Source organism: Lytechinus variegatus, chromosome 13 (genome assembly GCF_018143015.1).
Source record: "Lytechinus variegatus isolate NC3 chromosome 13, Lvar_3.0, whole genome shotgun sequence".
Taxonomy (NCBI): domain Eukaryota; kingdom Metazoa; phylum Echinodermata; class Echinoidea; order Temnopleuroida; family Toxopneustidae; genus Lytechinus; species Lytechinus variegatus.
In genome coordinates, this window is record NC_054752.1 from 18,158,274 (window position 1) to 18,171,877 (window position 13,604).

At 35.4% G+C, this 13,604-nt stretch overlaps 1 protein-coding gene across 1 annotated transcript; it reads left to right on the top strand.

Annotated features, from left to right (window-relative positions):
- The first annotated feature begins 4,460 nt into the window (after nucleotides 1-4,460).
- On the top strand, nucleotides 4,461-12,744 carry LOC121426680 (sulfotransferase 1C2A-like). The gene is made up of 7 exons (XM_041623054.1): nucleotides 4,461-4,482; nucleotides 6,034-6,222; nucleotides 8,701-8,828; nucleotides 8,995-9,262; nucleotides 9,834-9,928; nucleotides 10,486-10,669; nucleotides 12,635-12,744. Exons 1-7 carry the CDS (start codon nucleotides 4,461-4,463, stop codon nucleotides 12,742-12,744), a joined length of 996 nt encoding a protein of 331 aa, XP_041478988.1.
- Nucleotides 12,745-13,604: the final 860 nt, after the last annotated feature.

Sequence of the window (13,604 nt, forward strand, 5' to 3'; positions counted from 1 at the left end):
CACCATTTCAGCAATGTTTAAGGTGCAGAGTAGTAGTCTCAAAATAAGATGTAGATCCGCTCTACATTTTTAAAGGAAAATATCATGCATCCTAAAATAGAGTTGACAAAATAACATGTTACAGCCTTTCCGGTGGAAACAGGAACAAAGGTGCAATTTTGTAACTTATTTTAGCTTAGTGGAGAACTGCATCCATGATAGAAATTGAGAGCTAATGAGTAATTGTGCATTTTTTCAACATGTATTTGAAGTTTGAATGATATGAATATCATTTATCATTTTATTGAAAGTTATGACATTTAAAGATTCACTTAATTTAATAAAACAGTTATATGCACATCCTGGTCGATATACAAATTAACAGATTGATGACGTCATCCACTCACTATTTTTTTGTATTTTATAATATGAAAAATAATAATATGTTCCCCCATAATTGTCACGTGAAACGAAATTTTCTTCCTCCCTGATCATGTGGAATTACAATCATTTTTTAATCAGTTTGTGGTTAAGTCAAGTTGGTCCTTATTGTTAAATCTGTACAAAACATGACAAAATGAAGTATTGTATCATTCACACAGTATAAAACATGTGAGCGAGGGACATCAACTCTTCATTTGCATATCGCTGAGTTGTGTATATACCCGTTTTGTGAAAAATGAACGAAACTTTAAAATGTCATAACTTTCTTATTTCACATCCGATTTTGATGACATTTCTAGCGTAAAATAAAGATTTTCTGTATACTTTATTTAGTTGTCAAGGTAAATGAGATAAAAAGCATGATAAAGAACTGAAATAGGCAAAAATTTAAGTTTGGCTATTACCCCCAATTTTTTTTGCAATCATATTACAGGCCTATTTAGTATGAAAGTCCCAAGATAGGTTGTCATCCACATAAATACCTAAAAGTTTGTACTGTGAAGTTGAGTAATTTAAAAGTTATTAAGTCCAATAGTCTAATTTCAATCTATCTTCTGCTTGCATGTACTAAACAACATATAATTGGTTTTTGTTGTATTCACAATTAAATTATTGATCGACATCCACTCGTTGATCTTGTTAAGCTGTAAAATCATATCTTTAAACAGAAAATTGATATTACTACCAGACATAGAGACACACGTGTCATCTGCAAATAACACAAAATTTAGCATGTTTGAATATTGGGAAATGATTCCCTCTATCATTGCAACTTTTTTAAAGGTAAGCCCTAAATTTACGCAGGAATCTCATCATATATGCATCATTTTCTGCCAAAGAATATACAAGAAAAAAAAACCACTTTTTTTCATTGGCGGATCCACGTGAGTTGTGTATACCTCCATATCAATTCTAACAAACGACTTAAAACCCACTTTCCATGGAAGTTGATGAAAAAAAATCGGCTAGAGATTTGCGCTCGCATCATTTTTGTTAAAAAAATCTTAACCCATGCATCCTTTTCATATTTACAAAAGTGCTTAATATGTCCAGTTTCCAGACCTTGATATCAACACATTTTGCGCTATCATCGGGCTTATTAGATAAATAAACGAGATAACAACATATCCATGAATTCCTAATAATCAAATTGTCACCTTTTCAGAATGGAATATCGACAAGCTTAGGGAGAGAAATAGGGAGATAGTCATCAATTTCATATGATTACATTATGCCCTTAAAATATCCCTGTTCTAGCTAAAATATATCAGCTTGCGCTCGCACCATTCATTGCGATTCATATCCACTTCAAAATTTCCATACACAGTGCTTGAAATAGTGCATTAATTGACCCTTCCTCAGAGCGGAATATCATTTTTCTAGCTCGTGCTTCGCGCTAGCATTATTAATTTTAATAATAAAAGGATTATATTTAGAACGCCCACAATCCACATCGCATTATCAAAGTTGGAAGATCCGCAATTACCAATCCTTTTCATGATTTTCGAATCATTAACGGATTGTCCAATTTTTAGGTCTAAACGTCATTTTTTTTACTCCAATCTTGTTGATGATTACAAAAAGTGCCTGGAATTTCTAAGTTCTTGACAAAAATTTTCAGCTCGCGCTTTGCGCTCGCATTATTTGATTGTAGAATTAAGTTTTGTATTTATGGGTAACTGCAAACAGTTCTTAACCTGTCCATTTTCAGGCCCAAAACAAATTTTAAAAAGAATCATGCTTGCGCTTCGCGCTCGCAGTAATTATTTAGCTACAAACGCATCTTCTTCAGGACCACAAATACTACTCAGAATGTTAAAAGTTTTAGCGAATCATTATCTTAAGTTTTAGACGTAAATAACCTTTCCACGGCGAATAACTTTTGCTACCTTCAGTTTTGACTTAAAAATACCTATATTCAGATAGAATATTGATGGCATCATCAAGAATTAAGAATGAAATCTAATCACAGCCATAAATTGTTGATAAAAAATGTTAATTACAGAGAGAGGGGGGGGGGGGGATCAGTCACATGATCAACCATGATAAATATGACCGTAGTGAGCTTGTAAAGTATGTTTGTTGTCGGTGCAAAGGTTATGTATACTTCGATCTTGAACTGGAGAAAATCATGTTCGAGCTAGGCGACCAGTTAGTTCCACGCGCGGCATATTCGTGGCCAGTCTTCATGGGGGGGGGGGGGGGGAGGGGGCAACTCCTATAGGTTAGCTACTCTACAAAATTGAAACTAGTCCCCAATCCCGGGGTCGCAGCCCATGGTTATTATCAAATATATTTCTACGTGCTACTGCTGTGGTAATACAACCCTGAAACAAACAGAGCATGATAGAGCATGATAGAACATGATAAAGCATGATAGAATAATATTACCTGTAACATCTCCTACTTACAGCCCATTATGTTTTATTAGAAATGTATGGTCACTTCCTCAATTTGGTTTTTATCCTATGCTATCTTATGCTATTCATAAGAATATGCTTGACTGGTCAAATGTTACATAATTTTCTTTGCTCCTGAACTCTGTCTACCCCCTCTCTCTCTCTCTCTCTCTCTCTCACATTTTTCTTCCCTCTCACCTCACCTCTCTGCCTCTCTCTCTCTCTGTTTGCCTCTGCCCCCTTTCTCCCTCTCTATCTATTTCTTCCTATCGTACTATGCACTTTCTCATTCTGAATCTTGTGTATATATGTCTTCTTTACTTATGTTTTCTTTATGTCATGAATTATATGTTTTTTGTTTTAATGCAGAGCCCTCTGGAAGACCAGCGATTTTTAATGAAAGTTTTAATTGTATATATTGTGTAATTTTACATATTTGTTTGTATAAATCTGAACAGGCTACTCTGGATAAAGATTTACAATAAAAAAAAAAAAAAATAAATAAATCAAACCATTGTATGGCAAGTGTTGTATGGATTATAACTGGCTTAGAGATTGTATCTCCGGTCGTATGAGATTGTACCTCCGGTCGTATCTCTGTATTTTTAATTAGGGCAAAAATTCACAACATATTGCTATTGTACAAATTGGATACGTGCTATTTTCAATTTCAATATTAAATCTAGCAACCTGGATGATAATGATAGTCACACAAAATTACGAGGTGAAATATATGTATATTTATGAAATTAGTTCCCTTATAAATTTGTAGTAGTTCATTTGATCCATCCTCACATTAAAATATGACACGCGCTTGTTAGCGGAAAATGCTTATTCATTCTTGCACATTTTTTTTGGTTTTATTTTTCGTTTTCAGTCACAATAACCCTACCAGCCGAAAATATGAATGATGTTATTTTCTCATGTAATATCAGCCATGCATGGCATGAGTGTAAAGATTCGGCAGTCCAAAGTACACTGAAAGTAATTTTGTTTTCTAAAATCTAAGCAGACAGCCTTTTGTCGCACTCTCAGCACTGCAGGGAGGGATGGTGAATTCGGGTAGGGGTTAGGACAAGGCCAACGCCAAGCGTTGTCTCACCTGCATATATATTGCAGTCATGAAGAGACTGCATGTCAACACTATGCTATATGACTTCTGAGGCTGTCAGCAGTTTAGGGGGTGAATTGTGGTTCTGACAGTTTTTATATATATACATAAAACTCCAAATTTAAAAAAAAGCAGTGTTAACTTTGATTTAATGTAAATATTATAGTTGTGTTATTTTTATTTAATTTAAACTTAATGTAAAAACTCTGCTTGTATGTGATTAAGTTTTTAAATTTTAATTTAATGTCATTTTGCTTGAGTAAATATTTGTATATAGTTAAGTATTTAGTTTTACGTTTTTTTTGTGTGTGTAAATTGTTATTTATATGTTCTTGTCTTTTTAATTGTGCAGGGCCCCATGGTAGAGCAGTTTTGTAACTGAAAGGGCTACCCTGCTGAAATAAAACGGAAATAAATAAATAAATAAATATATGCATTAATGGCCTACTTTATCCCTAGAAAATCAGATAACACTAAGAATGCTGTTAATAATATGAAGCTATAATTATTTCCATGCAAGTAAGGAAATGATTGTTAGTGAAAAAGAATGTAATTGATAATAATGTGAGTAAAATTGAAAAATTAAATTAATTATTAAGGTGTAATGAAATGCCAATCTTTAGCATTATGTTGGATGATGGTGGGGGCATAACTTTTCTCAATTTGTTTTGTACAGTCTACAAGTATTAACAGATCATCCACATACAGCAAATCTGAAGGGTAACATTTAGGAAACTTTGACAGCTTTTCTATTGTACCATTGGCAAATTTGTGTGAATATTATAAATGGTGCCAAGAACTATAGCTCATTAAATAAATAACAACAACAGTTTTTAAAGAATAAACAAGTAAAATACAAAATCTAGTTCAGGTATAGAGAGTTCAGGTATAGAGAGTACTGAGTTCTGAAGTAAAATTTTAGTGTTAAAAAGTATAAAATTATAAAGTTCATATCATTAGAGGAACAAAGTAGTGTGAAAGTTCATTGACCTTTGGCCTTAATCAAATTCAACTCACATTCGAACTTGACCTGCACCTTCAAGAGATGGACCTCTTGTATGAATTTGGCAATCCTACATCGAAGATATAAAAAGTTATTATGTGTACAACAGAGCACAGTGCCAGTCATGGAAAGTTTTTGACCTTTGACCTTAATCAAATTCAACTCACATTCAAACTTGACCTGCTCCTTCAAAAGATGGACCTCTTGTATGAATTTGGCAATCCTACCTCGAAGATATAGAAAGTTATTGTGTGTACAGCACAGCACAGCACAGTGCCAGTCATGTAAAGTTCATTGACCTTTGACCTTATTCAATTCGGCTCACATTTGAATTTGACCTGCACCTTCAAGAGATGGACCTATAGTTATGAATTTGGCGATCTCACCTCGAACCTATAGAAAGTTATTGTGTGTACAATTCAGTGCCAGTCATGGAAAGTTCATTGACCTTTGACTTTGCCCTTATTCAAATTCGACTCATCTTCGAACATGACATGTGCCTTCAGGAGATTGACCTCTGATATTAATTTGGTGATCCCACTTCGAAGCTATAGAAAGTTATTGGATGTACAACACAATTGTTGACGACGACGACGCCGCCGACGCCGGAAAAAGTGATACCGATGTCTCACTCCGCTACGCAGGAGAGACAAAAAAGAGAGTAAAAAAAAATTGCTTGTCATAACACATATACTAGGTTGAGCATAAATAAGTCACATAATTCTGCTTTAGAAAATACTATGTCTATGTCACGAAGCCCTCGTAACACAAAGGTTATATTAGCGATTAATCGCTAATTTGAGAGAGCAATTCTGATTGGTTCACAGCCAGTCTACAGAGCAAAATGGACATGCCACGATGATCTTGATAGGCCATTTTATTTGGTGATTAATCACTAAATTTGCATTCTTTACTTTACATATGAGAAAAAAAAAACGAAACTCACAATATTGTGACATTTATCATAGAATAATAGTCATGTAATATACTTCATGATAAACTATAAAAATGCATATTCAAGCCTATGCCACGTTGTAAATTAATATTTACAGCCCTCTGATGTTAATTGCAACAACCCATTTAATTATTTTTTGTAGATGCTGTTGAGTGTTGGACCGGGGAGATGTCGGCCCTCCTCGCCAAGTCCCCGGCGCATGCCGCCAAACTCTGCCACGAATACGAGAATGTTGTCATGGTATACTACATTCCAAAGAAAGGCATCGAGCAGACAAAACGATTCAAAGTTCGTCCGGACGATGTGTATATCATCAGTTATCCCAAAGTAGGTTAGTAAATCTCATCTGTCTCAAGTTCTATTAAAGGTTAGAGGTAACTTTTCTTCCCATCGACCAAAATACTGATTTCGACCAATCAGTAGGACGCATTTGGGAGTTTCTAAGGGCTTTATTTGTCTAGTTGCAAGAAAAAAAGTATCATACATCAGTGGGTCACTGGTGGTAATTCTGACTTTCTGAGGGCCACGACTTAAGTTTAGATGGCGCTATTACCTCTTTATCGACATATCAAAGATGATTGTGCATTTTCAAAAATAAGACTTTATGTCCTCTACCAGGAAATAAAATTATTTGTGAATTACCCTTATTCGTACAGTAATCATTGAAGATTTCTTTTTTTTTAACTGAAATAACTGTCTGATGTACATATTTACACAGCGTAGCGTCCAATGTTAGGAGGAAAGGAGACCGATTACATGTCTCAGTCTCACTCTCAGAAGGGAGTCTAGAATCCTGTCGCATAATGGTGACCGTGGGTTTGAAGGGAGTGTAGAATCTTGTCGCATAATGGCGACCATGGGTTTGAAGGGAGTCTAGAATCCTGTCGCATAATGTCGACCGTGGGTATGAAGGGAGTGAAGAATCCTGTCGCATAATGGCGACCGTGGGTATGAAGGGAGTGAATAATCCTGTCGCATAACATTTACACGCTTTTATATAGAGAACAGTCTCAGAATCGGCATCTGTAATGGAAAAAGTTGTGGATCTTAATAAACATAATGCGAGCGCGCGCGAACTGAAAACTGTTGACATTATGACTTGAAAGCTAAACATTTTGACACGTTTTTATGAAAAGGAAAAAATCAGATTCTGAATCTGTAACTTAACAAGTTCTGTATCTCAATAAACATAATGCGAGCGCGAAGCGCGAGCAGATTTTATTTTTTTATTTTTTTTTTTTTAGATTTAGACTTAATATCGCACATAAATTGTAGTTTTGTCATTCAAAAAAGAAGGGTGTCAATAAATCATGCGAAGCGCGAGCTTAAGATTTTTGTTATTTTGACTTAAGAACTTAACATTTTTGCACGTTTTTATTTCGAGAACAGACTTAGAATCCGCATCTGTAATTGAACAAGCTGTGGATCTTAATAAACATAATCAGATAATGTGAGCGACCGAATTGAAAACTTAATATTTTGACTTGAAAACTAAACATTTTACACGTTTTATAAAAAGAAAAAAAATCAGACTCCGCAGCTGTAATTGCACAAGTTGTGTATCTTAATAAACATAATGCAAGTGCGAAGCGCGAGCTGAGAAAGAATTGAGATTTTGACCTTAAGCTGGCACATTATAATCACTGTCGGTAGAGAAGCGCGAGCTGATAACTTTTGACATTAAAACAAAAAATAAACATTTTAATACATTTTTATGTGTAGAACAAATTTAGATTCGGCATCTGTAATTAAACAAGCTGCGTATCTTAATAAAAAAATAATGCGAGGCAGCGTGATGCCCGAGCTGAAATCTTTTGAGACTTACTAGAAGACCTTAAACCGGGACATTCTAATCAGTACAGACATGAGAGAGAGCTCCCCTCGTTCGCATTGCGACCAAAAAACAACAATTTAACAGTATGCAATTTGAAATTTATCAACAGACAGAACGGAACTCAAAGACCGAGCAAAAAAAAATTATGAAGCAGACAGTTTGTCGTTTTCTCGATGCGTCAGTCCAGCAGCTCTGCGCTTGCCTAACAGACATTTTTTTTTTCATTTTTCCAACATCTCAGATTCCGCATCTTCACCTAATCAAAACCTGGGCCCCGTCTTACAAAGAGTTGCGATTGATCCAATCAACCTCATCAACTGTATTGAAATCAACCAACGTGATAACATTTTGTTCAGAAAATTTGCACAAATTCCTTTGCAAACAAAAAGAAACGCACTAAATTTTCAGGAAAACAATGAATGAATATATATACGAAATATTTTGAAAAAGATACATTTTAGATGTTGACGTTGCTGGCCATCCATAGTTGTGATTGATCGGATCAATCGCAACTCTTTGTAAGACGGGTCCCTGGTTTACCCCATCCCCTTCTCTCTCTGATTTTTCTCCTTCCTTTTGTTTTCGTTTTATTTTCATTTTGTTTTCGTCTGTCTCTTTGCCCCTCCCTTTCTTTTCTTTCAATATTTTTTCTTTCTATCTTTTTGTATTTCTCTCCTTTCCCCTTTTTTCCTCTTTCTTCCATTTTTCCACTCGGCCTTTTTTTTCATTTTTCCCGACCTTAGCGTGATTTACCGACGATATCCAAATTATTCGAGGGGGTGGGGGTCATACCACTCCCCCCTTTACCGACGACCCTGGCCCTAGCCCAAATGGGTAACCGATGATTGTGTTCCAGTTATTGAAAATACTAATAATGTGTAAGTCATCGATATACGTTTGATTTATTCGGTCCATCAACCTAGCAATGTATCAGCCAATCAAGTCGGATGTAATGTTTCATTTTCATGTGAACAGGAACTACGTGGCTCCAGCAGATTGCAATGTTGGTAAGGCTTGAAGGGGATCTCTCATTCTTCGAAGGGAAGCATATCATCACGATGGTTCCTTTCTTGGAAATTTGCACTTTACCGGACATGACCGCGGTAAGAATGAAAAGTTAACAGAATTGTTTCTGTCACATCATGCCATGATCGATCACAAGACAAGGATCGTGAATTTTCGTTAAAAATTTAAAGAATAAACTCATGGATTGTCTGCATTAAAAGTTTTATTAATTTATTCATTTTTTACATAAATGCTATATTTTAGTACAAAGACAAGGAAGAGATAATGTCTGGACCGACAGGTGTTGAAATGGCAGACGCTATGCCAACCAATACACCTCGGATACTAAAAACACACGTGGTCCCAAGATGGCTCCCTGACGGACTCAAAGATAATCCTCCAGCGAAGGTGCTGTACATGGCTAGGAACCCAAAGGATACGGCTGTTTCTGGCTATCATTTCTGTCAACTGGTCAAGCCACTTCCGACGTATACGTGGCATGAATTCTTTGAGGAGTTCATCGCAGATAGAGGTAACTCTTACTCCTTACCAAAGGTTCATTGACCTCGTAAAATAAACTTAAATTGCAATGGTAACCATCAATCATCAACAGGATCTCTAGGCTACTACCGGTGTAAGGATTACTCGTCGACACCCACTTCATGAAAGCAATATTGATTTACAATTACGAATATAATAATACAAAAAAATAATAAAACCAGTAAAATAGTATTCAGTAAGAATGCAGTACAATAAACATTACAAGTTTCCTACTTTCATCATCATGACACTATGCAGTGTACAGAAATCCTGACGTCACGATGAGAGATGGGGGAAATTATGAGAAAATGTAAAATATGCCATCAAATAAAAAAAGAAGGTCCTTTTCTCTATATTTATGAAGGCTTTGACAGTATTGTCCTTAAAAGCCATTAAATACTATTAAAGGCCATTAAAAATACATCATTCTTTATTGGCCGGGGGTGGAATGAACATAATTTAATTACTCCCAACGGTTGTGATACTTGGTGGGGTCTTGAAAGTACAATTTCTCATTCATCATTGTTTGCGTTCTTATATCATCATGTTCCAAACTTTTACAGCTTTTTACGGTTCTTGGTTCGAGCACACGCTTTACTGGTGGAAGCTCAGGAATCATCCCAATGTTCTCTTTCTCAAGTATGAAGACATGAAACAAGTACGTAATTCTTCATCAATCTGTGGACGAAGTTCCAAAGAAATGTTGATATTCAAATGTCATATAAATTTGTCACTCCAGGTCCGATTTTAATACGTTTGAGTGTTTTGGTTTTGTGATTGTATTTTATATGTTTTAATTCATACCACTTTCAGCCTGTAGCTCTCATTTAAAGTAAATTAATGACCAATAACCCTCAATGGTGTTCATTTATTACCTACAATTATCGAAACAGCATATTTTCTGAGAAAAACAAGGTATTATTGTTACTATAAATTCTCAAATCTCATTTTTTTTCATATACGTCGTAATCGTTATACATGTATAAATAATTGCTTGTGCCCCAATTCCAGTTACCTTCTCATTGCTAAATCAACCATATTTAAAGAAAGATCAAACTGAATGGTAAAATAATCCATAAAATAGTGTAAGAAATACTAGGTTGCGGGATTTTTTTTTAGAATCGAATGAAAATACAGAAAATACTAGTTTATTTGATCATGATATAATTATTGAATAGGTACAGACATGTTCATGCTATTTATATTCACTTAAAGGACCCGAGGAAAGCCGTGATTCAGATCGCCGAGTTCATGGGGAAATCTTTACCAAACGACATCATTGACCGTATCGTCGAAGCATCAAGTTTCAAGTTCATGAAGAGTAATGAGAGCATGAACCCAGATGTCGCTTTCAACAAGCTTGTGGACCTCACAAAGGAGAAGTCATTCATGCGAAAAGGTAACTTAGGGGGCAGTTTTATTTAAAGGGGAGGTTAATCGGCGAATTTGGGGGAACTATTCTTCAAATATGAAAAATAATTTGTTTAATTCAGGCGTATTAACAAAAACAAATAATTTGGGAGATGATAATTCTTTCTAGATAGATTTTCTCATAGAAAATAGCAAATAAATGGTTCTTTATCATGTTTATTGATAGGGTTTTATCAAAGAAATTGCCCCTTTTGTAGACGAATACAATTTCATTATTTTATTCAATTTTTTATTTCATTTTTTTTATTTATTGCAGGTAAGGTTGGCGATTGGAAAAAATACTTCACAGAAAATCAAAATCGTCGATTTGATCAACTTTACCAAGAAAAAAAATGTCCAGATCTGGACTCGCATTTGACATATCCATGCATCAATCATGTTAATATCATGGTTTTCATAATGATGATACAGATATTGATCAAGCACGGAGATCAGACGATTCAAAATTTTCAGAGAGAATCACGAATCCTAAAAAAAACCCCCAAAATATGGTTCCATGCAGCGGCGTACCCAGGATTTTCCAAAAGGAGGGCAAATATGTTGAAGGATATTTCGTCCGCGAAAGAATTTGACAAGCCCCCAAAAAGTCTTCATTTTCAACCACAATTACAGGATTTCGTACCAGGAAAAAAATTGACAAGCAAAAAAAAAAGATCTTCAAGTTTAAAAGAGGGGGCACACGTCTGTTTTCATTGCCTTTTTACACAAATTATAATTTTGCTTCTCAAGGGGGGGGGCACGTCCCCTGGATCAGTTGGGACTCGTCCCCTGCATGGGTTGTCACTTATGACACGTCAGGGGGTGGCAGTATGCCTCCCTGCCCCCCCCCCTTAGGTATGCTAGTGGTTCCATGAGGCTAAATACAACAGGAGGGTTACAAATATTCGTTCGACCCAACCCATTCGATTTTTTTTTTCAATCTGATATTAATTGAGAAAATTGCATGAATCATAATTGCAAATCTAACACTGATTCTACAAATGGTAACTACTGAGCTTCGTTTGCCCTAATTGGGAAGATATATCAATGACTTTGGAACTATTGTTTGACCGGCGGTAGAATGGGGCTATTTTACTGTTTCATTTGATAAATTTGATTCCGTCATAGTCACGATAGTTATCTTCATAAATGGCGATTTATTTTTAAAATGAGCTGGCTACGATACCATTCTCTGGTCAGATATGAAATATCAGATTTATATCCTATCACGTGACGTATTTGTTATTTTATTTTGCTCATAACATAATGATTTTACTTGGATTTTTTTACGTGCACATTCCTATAGAAGAATTTTCCATAGGCAGCGACGGGTTTCAGTCGTAGGTTGTAGAAGTATAGTAGGGCATGTGGCCATGATCCCCTAGCTTCTGTTTAGAAAGATAGTAAATATAGTTACATTTAGACAGCTTCATTCTTCACATAAAATTATTTATCACCACAACTAAAAAAAGGTCCAGTTAAATAAGATGCAGTACAATTTTTGATAAAGAAGTTATATGGCACTATCGAAAGACGAAGGAGGGGGAGAGTGTGCTATTGGTGGCTTTACACCCGATTCGACTTTCTTGTACACGCAGGATCAATTATTGAAGAATTATGTATTTTTAGTGAGTCAAATTTTCTGTTCACTCAATAAACTTCAGGTTAGTGTACTAATGTCATGAATGTACAGCCTCGGCCGCCGGGTACCTTTAATAGTGATATCGAACTGCATGGGACCAGGGACGCTCACGTCGCTGATGGGACACGTCTGGGGAAGCCTTTCACCTTTTTGGTCTAAAAATACGAGGGGCTTTTGTTAAGCACTAGTGACACATTCGGGTGAGTTATTCTTGTCATAAAATTCCACTAAAATTTGCTTTTCTCCACCACTATGTAATCGACATTAATCTGAAAATATTATTTAGGAATCCGTTTTTCTCATGTTTCGCAGGTATGGTTGGAGATTGGAAGAATTACTTCACAGAAGATCAAAATCATCGATTTGATAAACTCTACGAGGAAAAAATGTCCGGATCTGGACTTGAATTTGGATTCGAATGATAATCATCACCACGAATATTAATATCTTGATTTTCTAGATAATTGTAGGTAATAAGTAAAGCTACTGGAAATAGCATTGCTCAAAAGTCCTTGTCTCAAGCCCAAGGCTTGGCTGAAGAATATCTGGCTGGTTGCAATTGGTCTAATATATACTTGGTCTAATTCTCATTTGATCTTATGACCAATTCGTCTAATATAGCCAAATGGTCTAATTGCATTTGCAACTCTACATGACCTATTTTGTTTTAAATGAAATGGGGCGACAATTTGTGGAGTCCCCTCCTCTACAGATTGTTGCCTAAATGAGGCGACAATTTGTGCAGAGTTGACAATTTGTGGTGTCAAAGTTTGCACCCTAAAATTTTTGGCACTATTATTTGCTGCACCATTTCAGCAATGTTTAAGTTGCTGAGTAGTAGTCTCAAGATAAGATGTAGATCTGCTCTAAAATTTTTAAAGAAAAATATCACGCATCCTAAAACAAAATTGACAAAATGACATCTTACAGCCTTTCCGGTGCAAACAGGAACAAAGGATGCATTTTTGTAACTTATTTTAGCTTAGGGTGGAGGACTGCACCCATGCTGGAAATTGAGAGCTTGTGAGTAATTGTGCGTTTTTTGCAACATGTATTTCAAGTTTGAATGATATGAATATCATTTATTATTTTAATATTCATGTTGTTTTATGGTATAATATGTTATTTGCATTTGCATGCTTTTATTTGCACCGCCCAACGGAGAATTAGTCAATTGATTGTGTTAGAATTCGTGCTTGAATAATGAAAAGAAAATGAGAATGAATTAAAAGACTACACGTAGAAATATCAAAATTTCGTGCTAATTGTTTACAATTGTTAT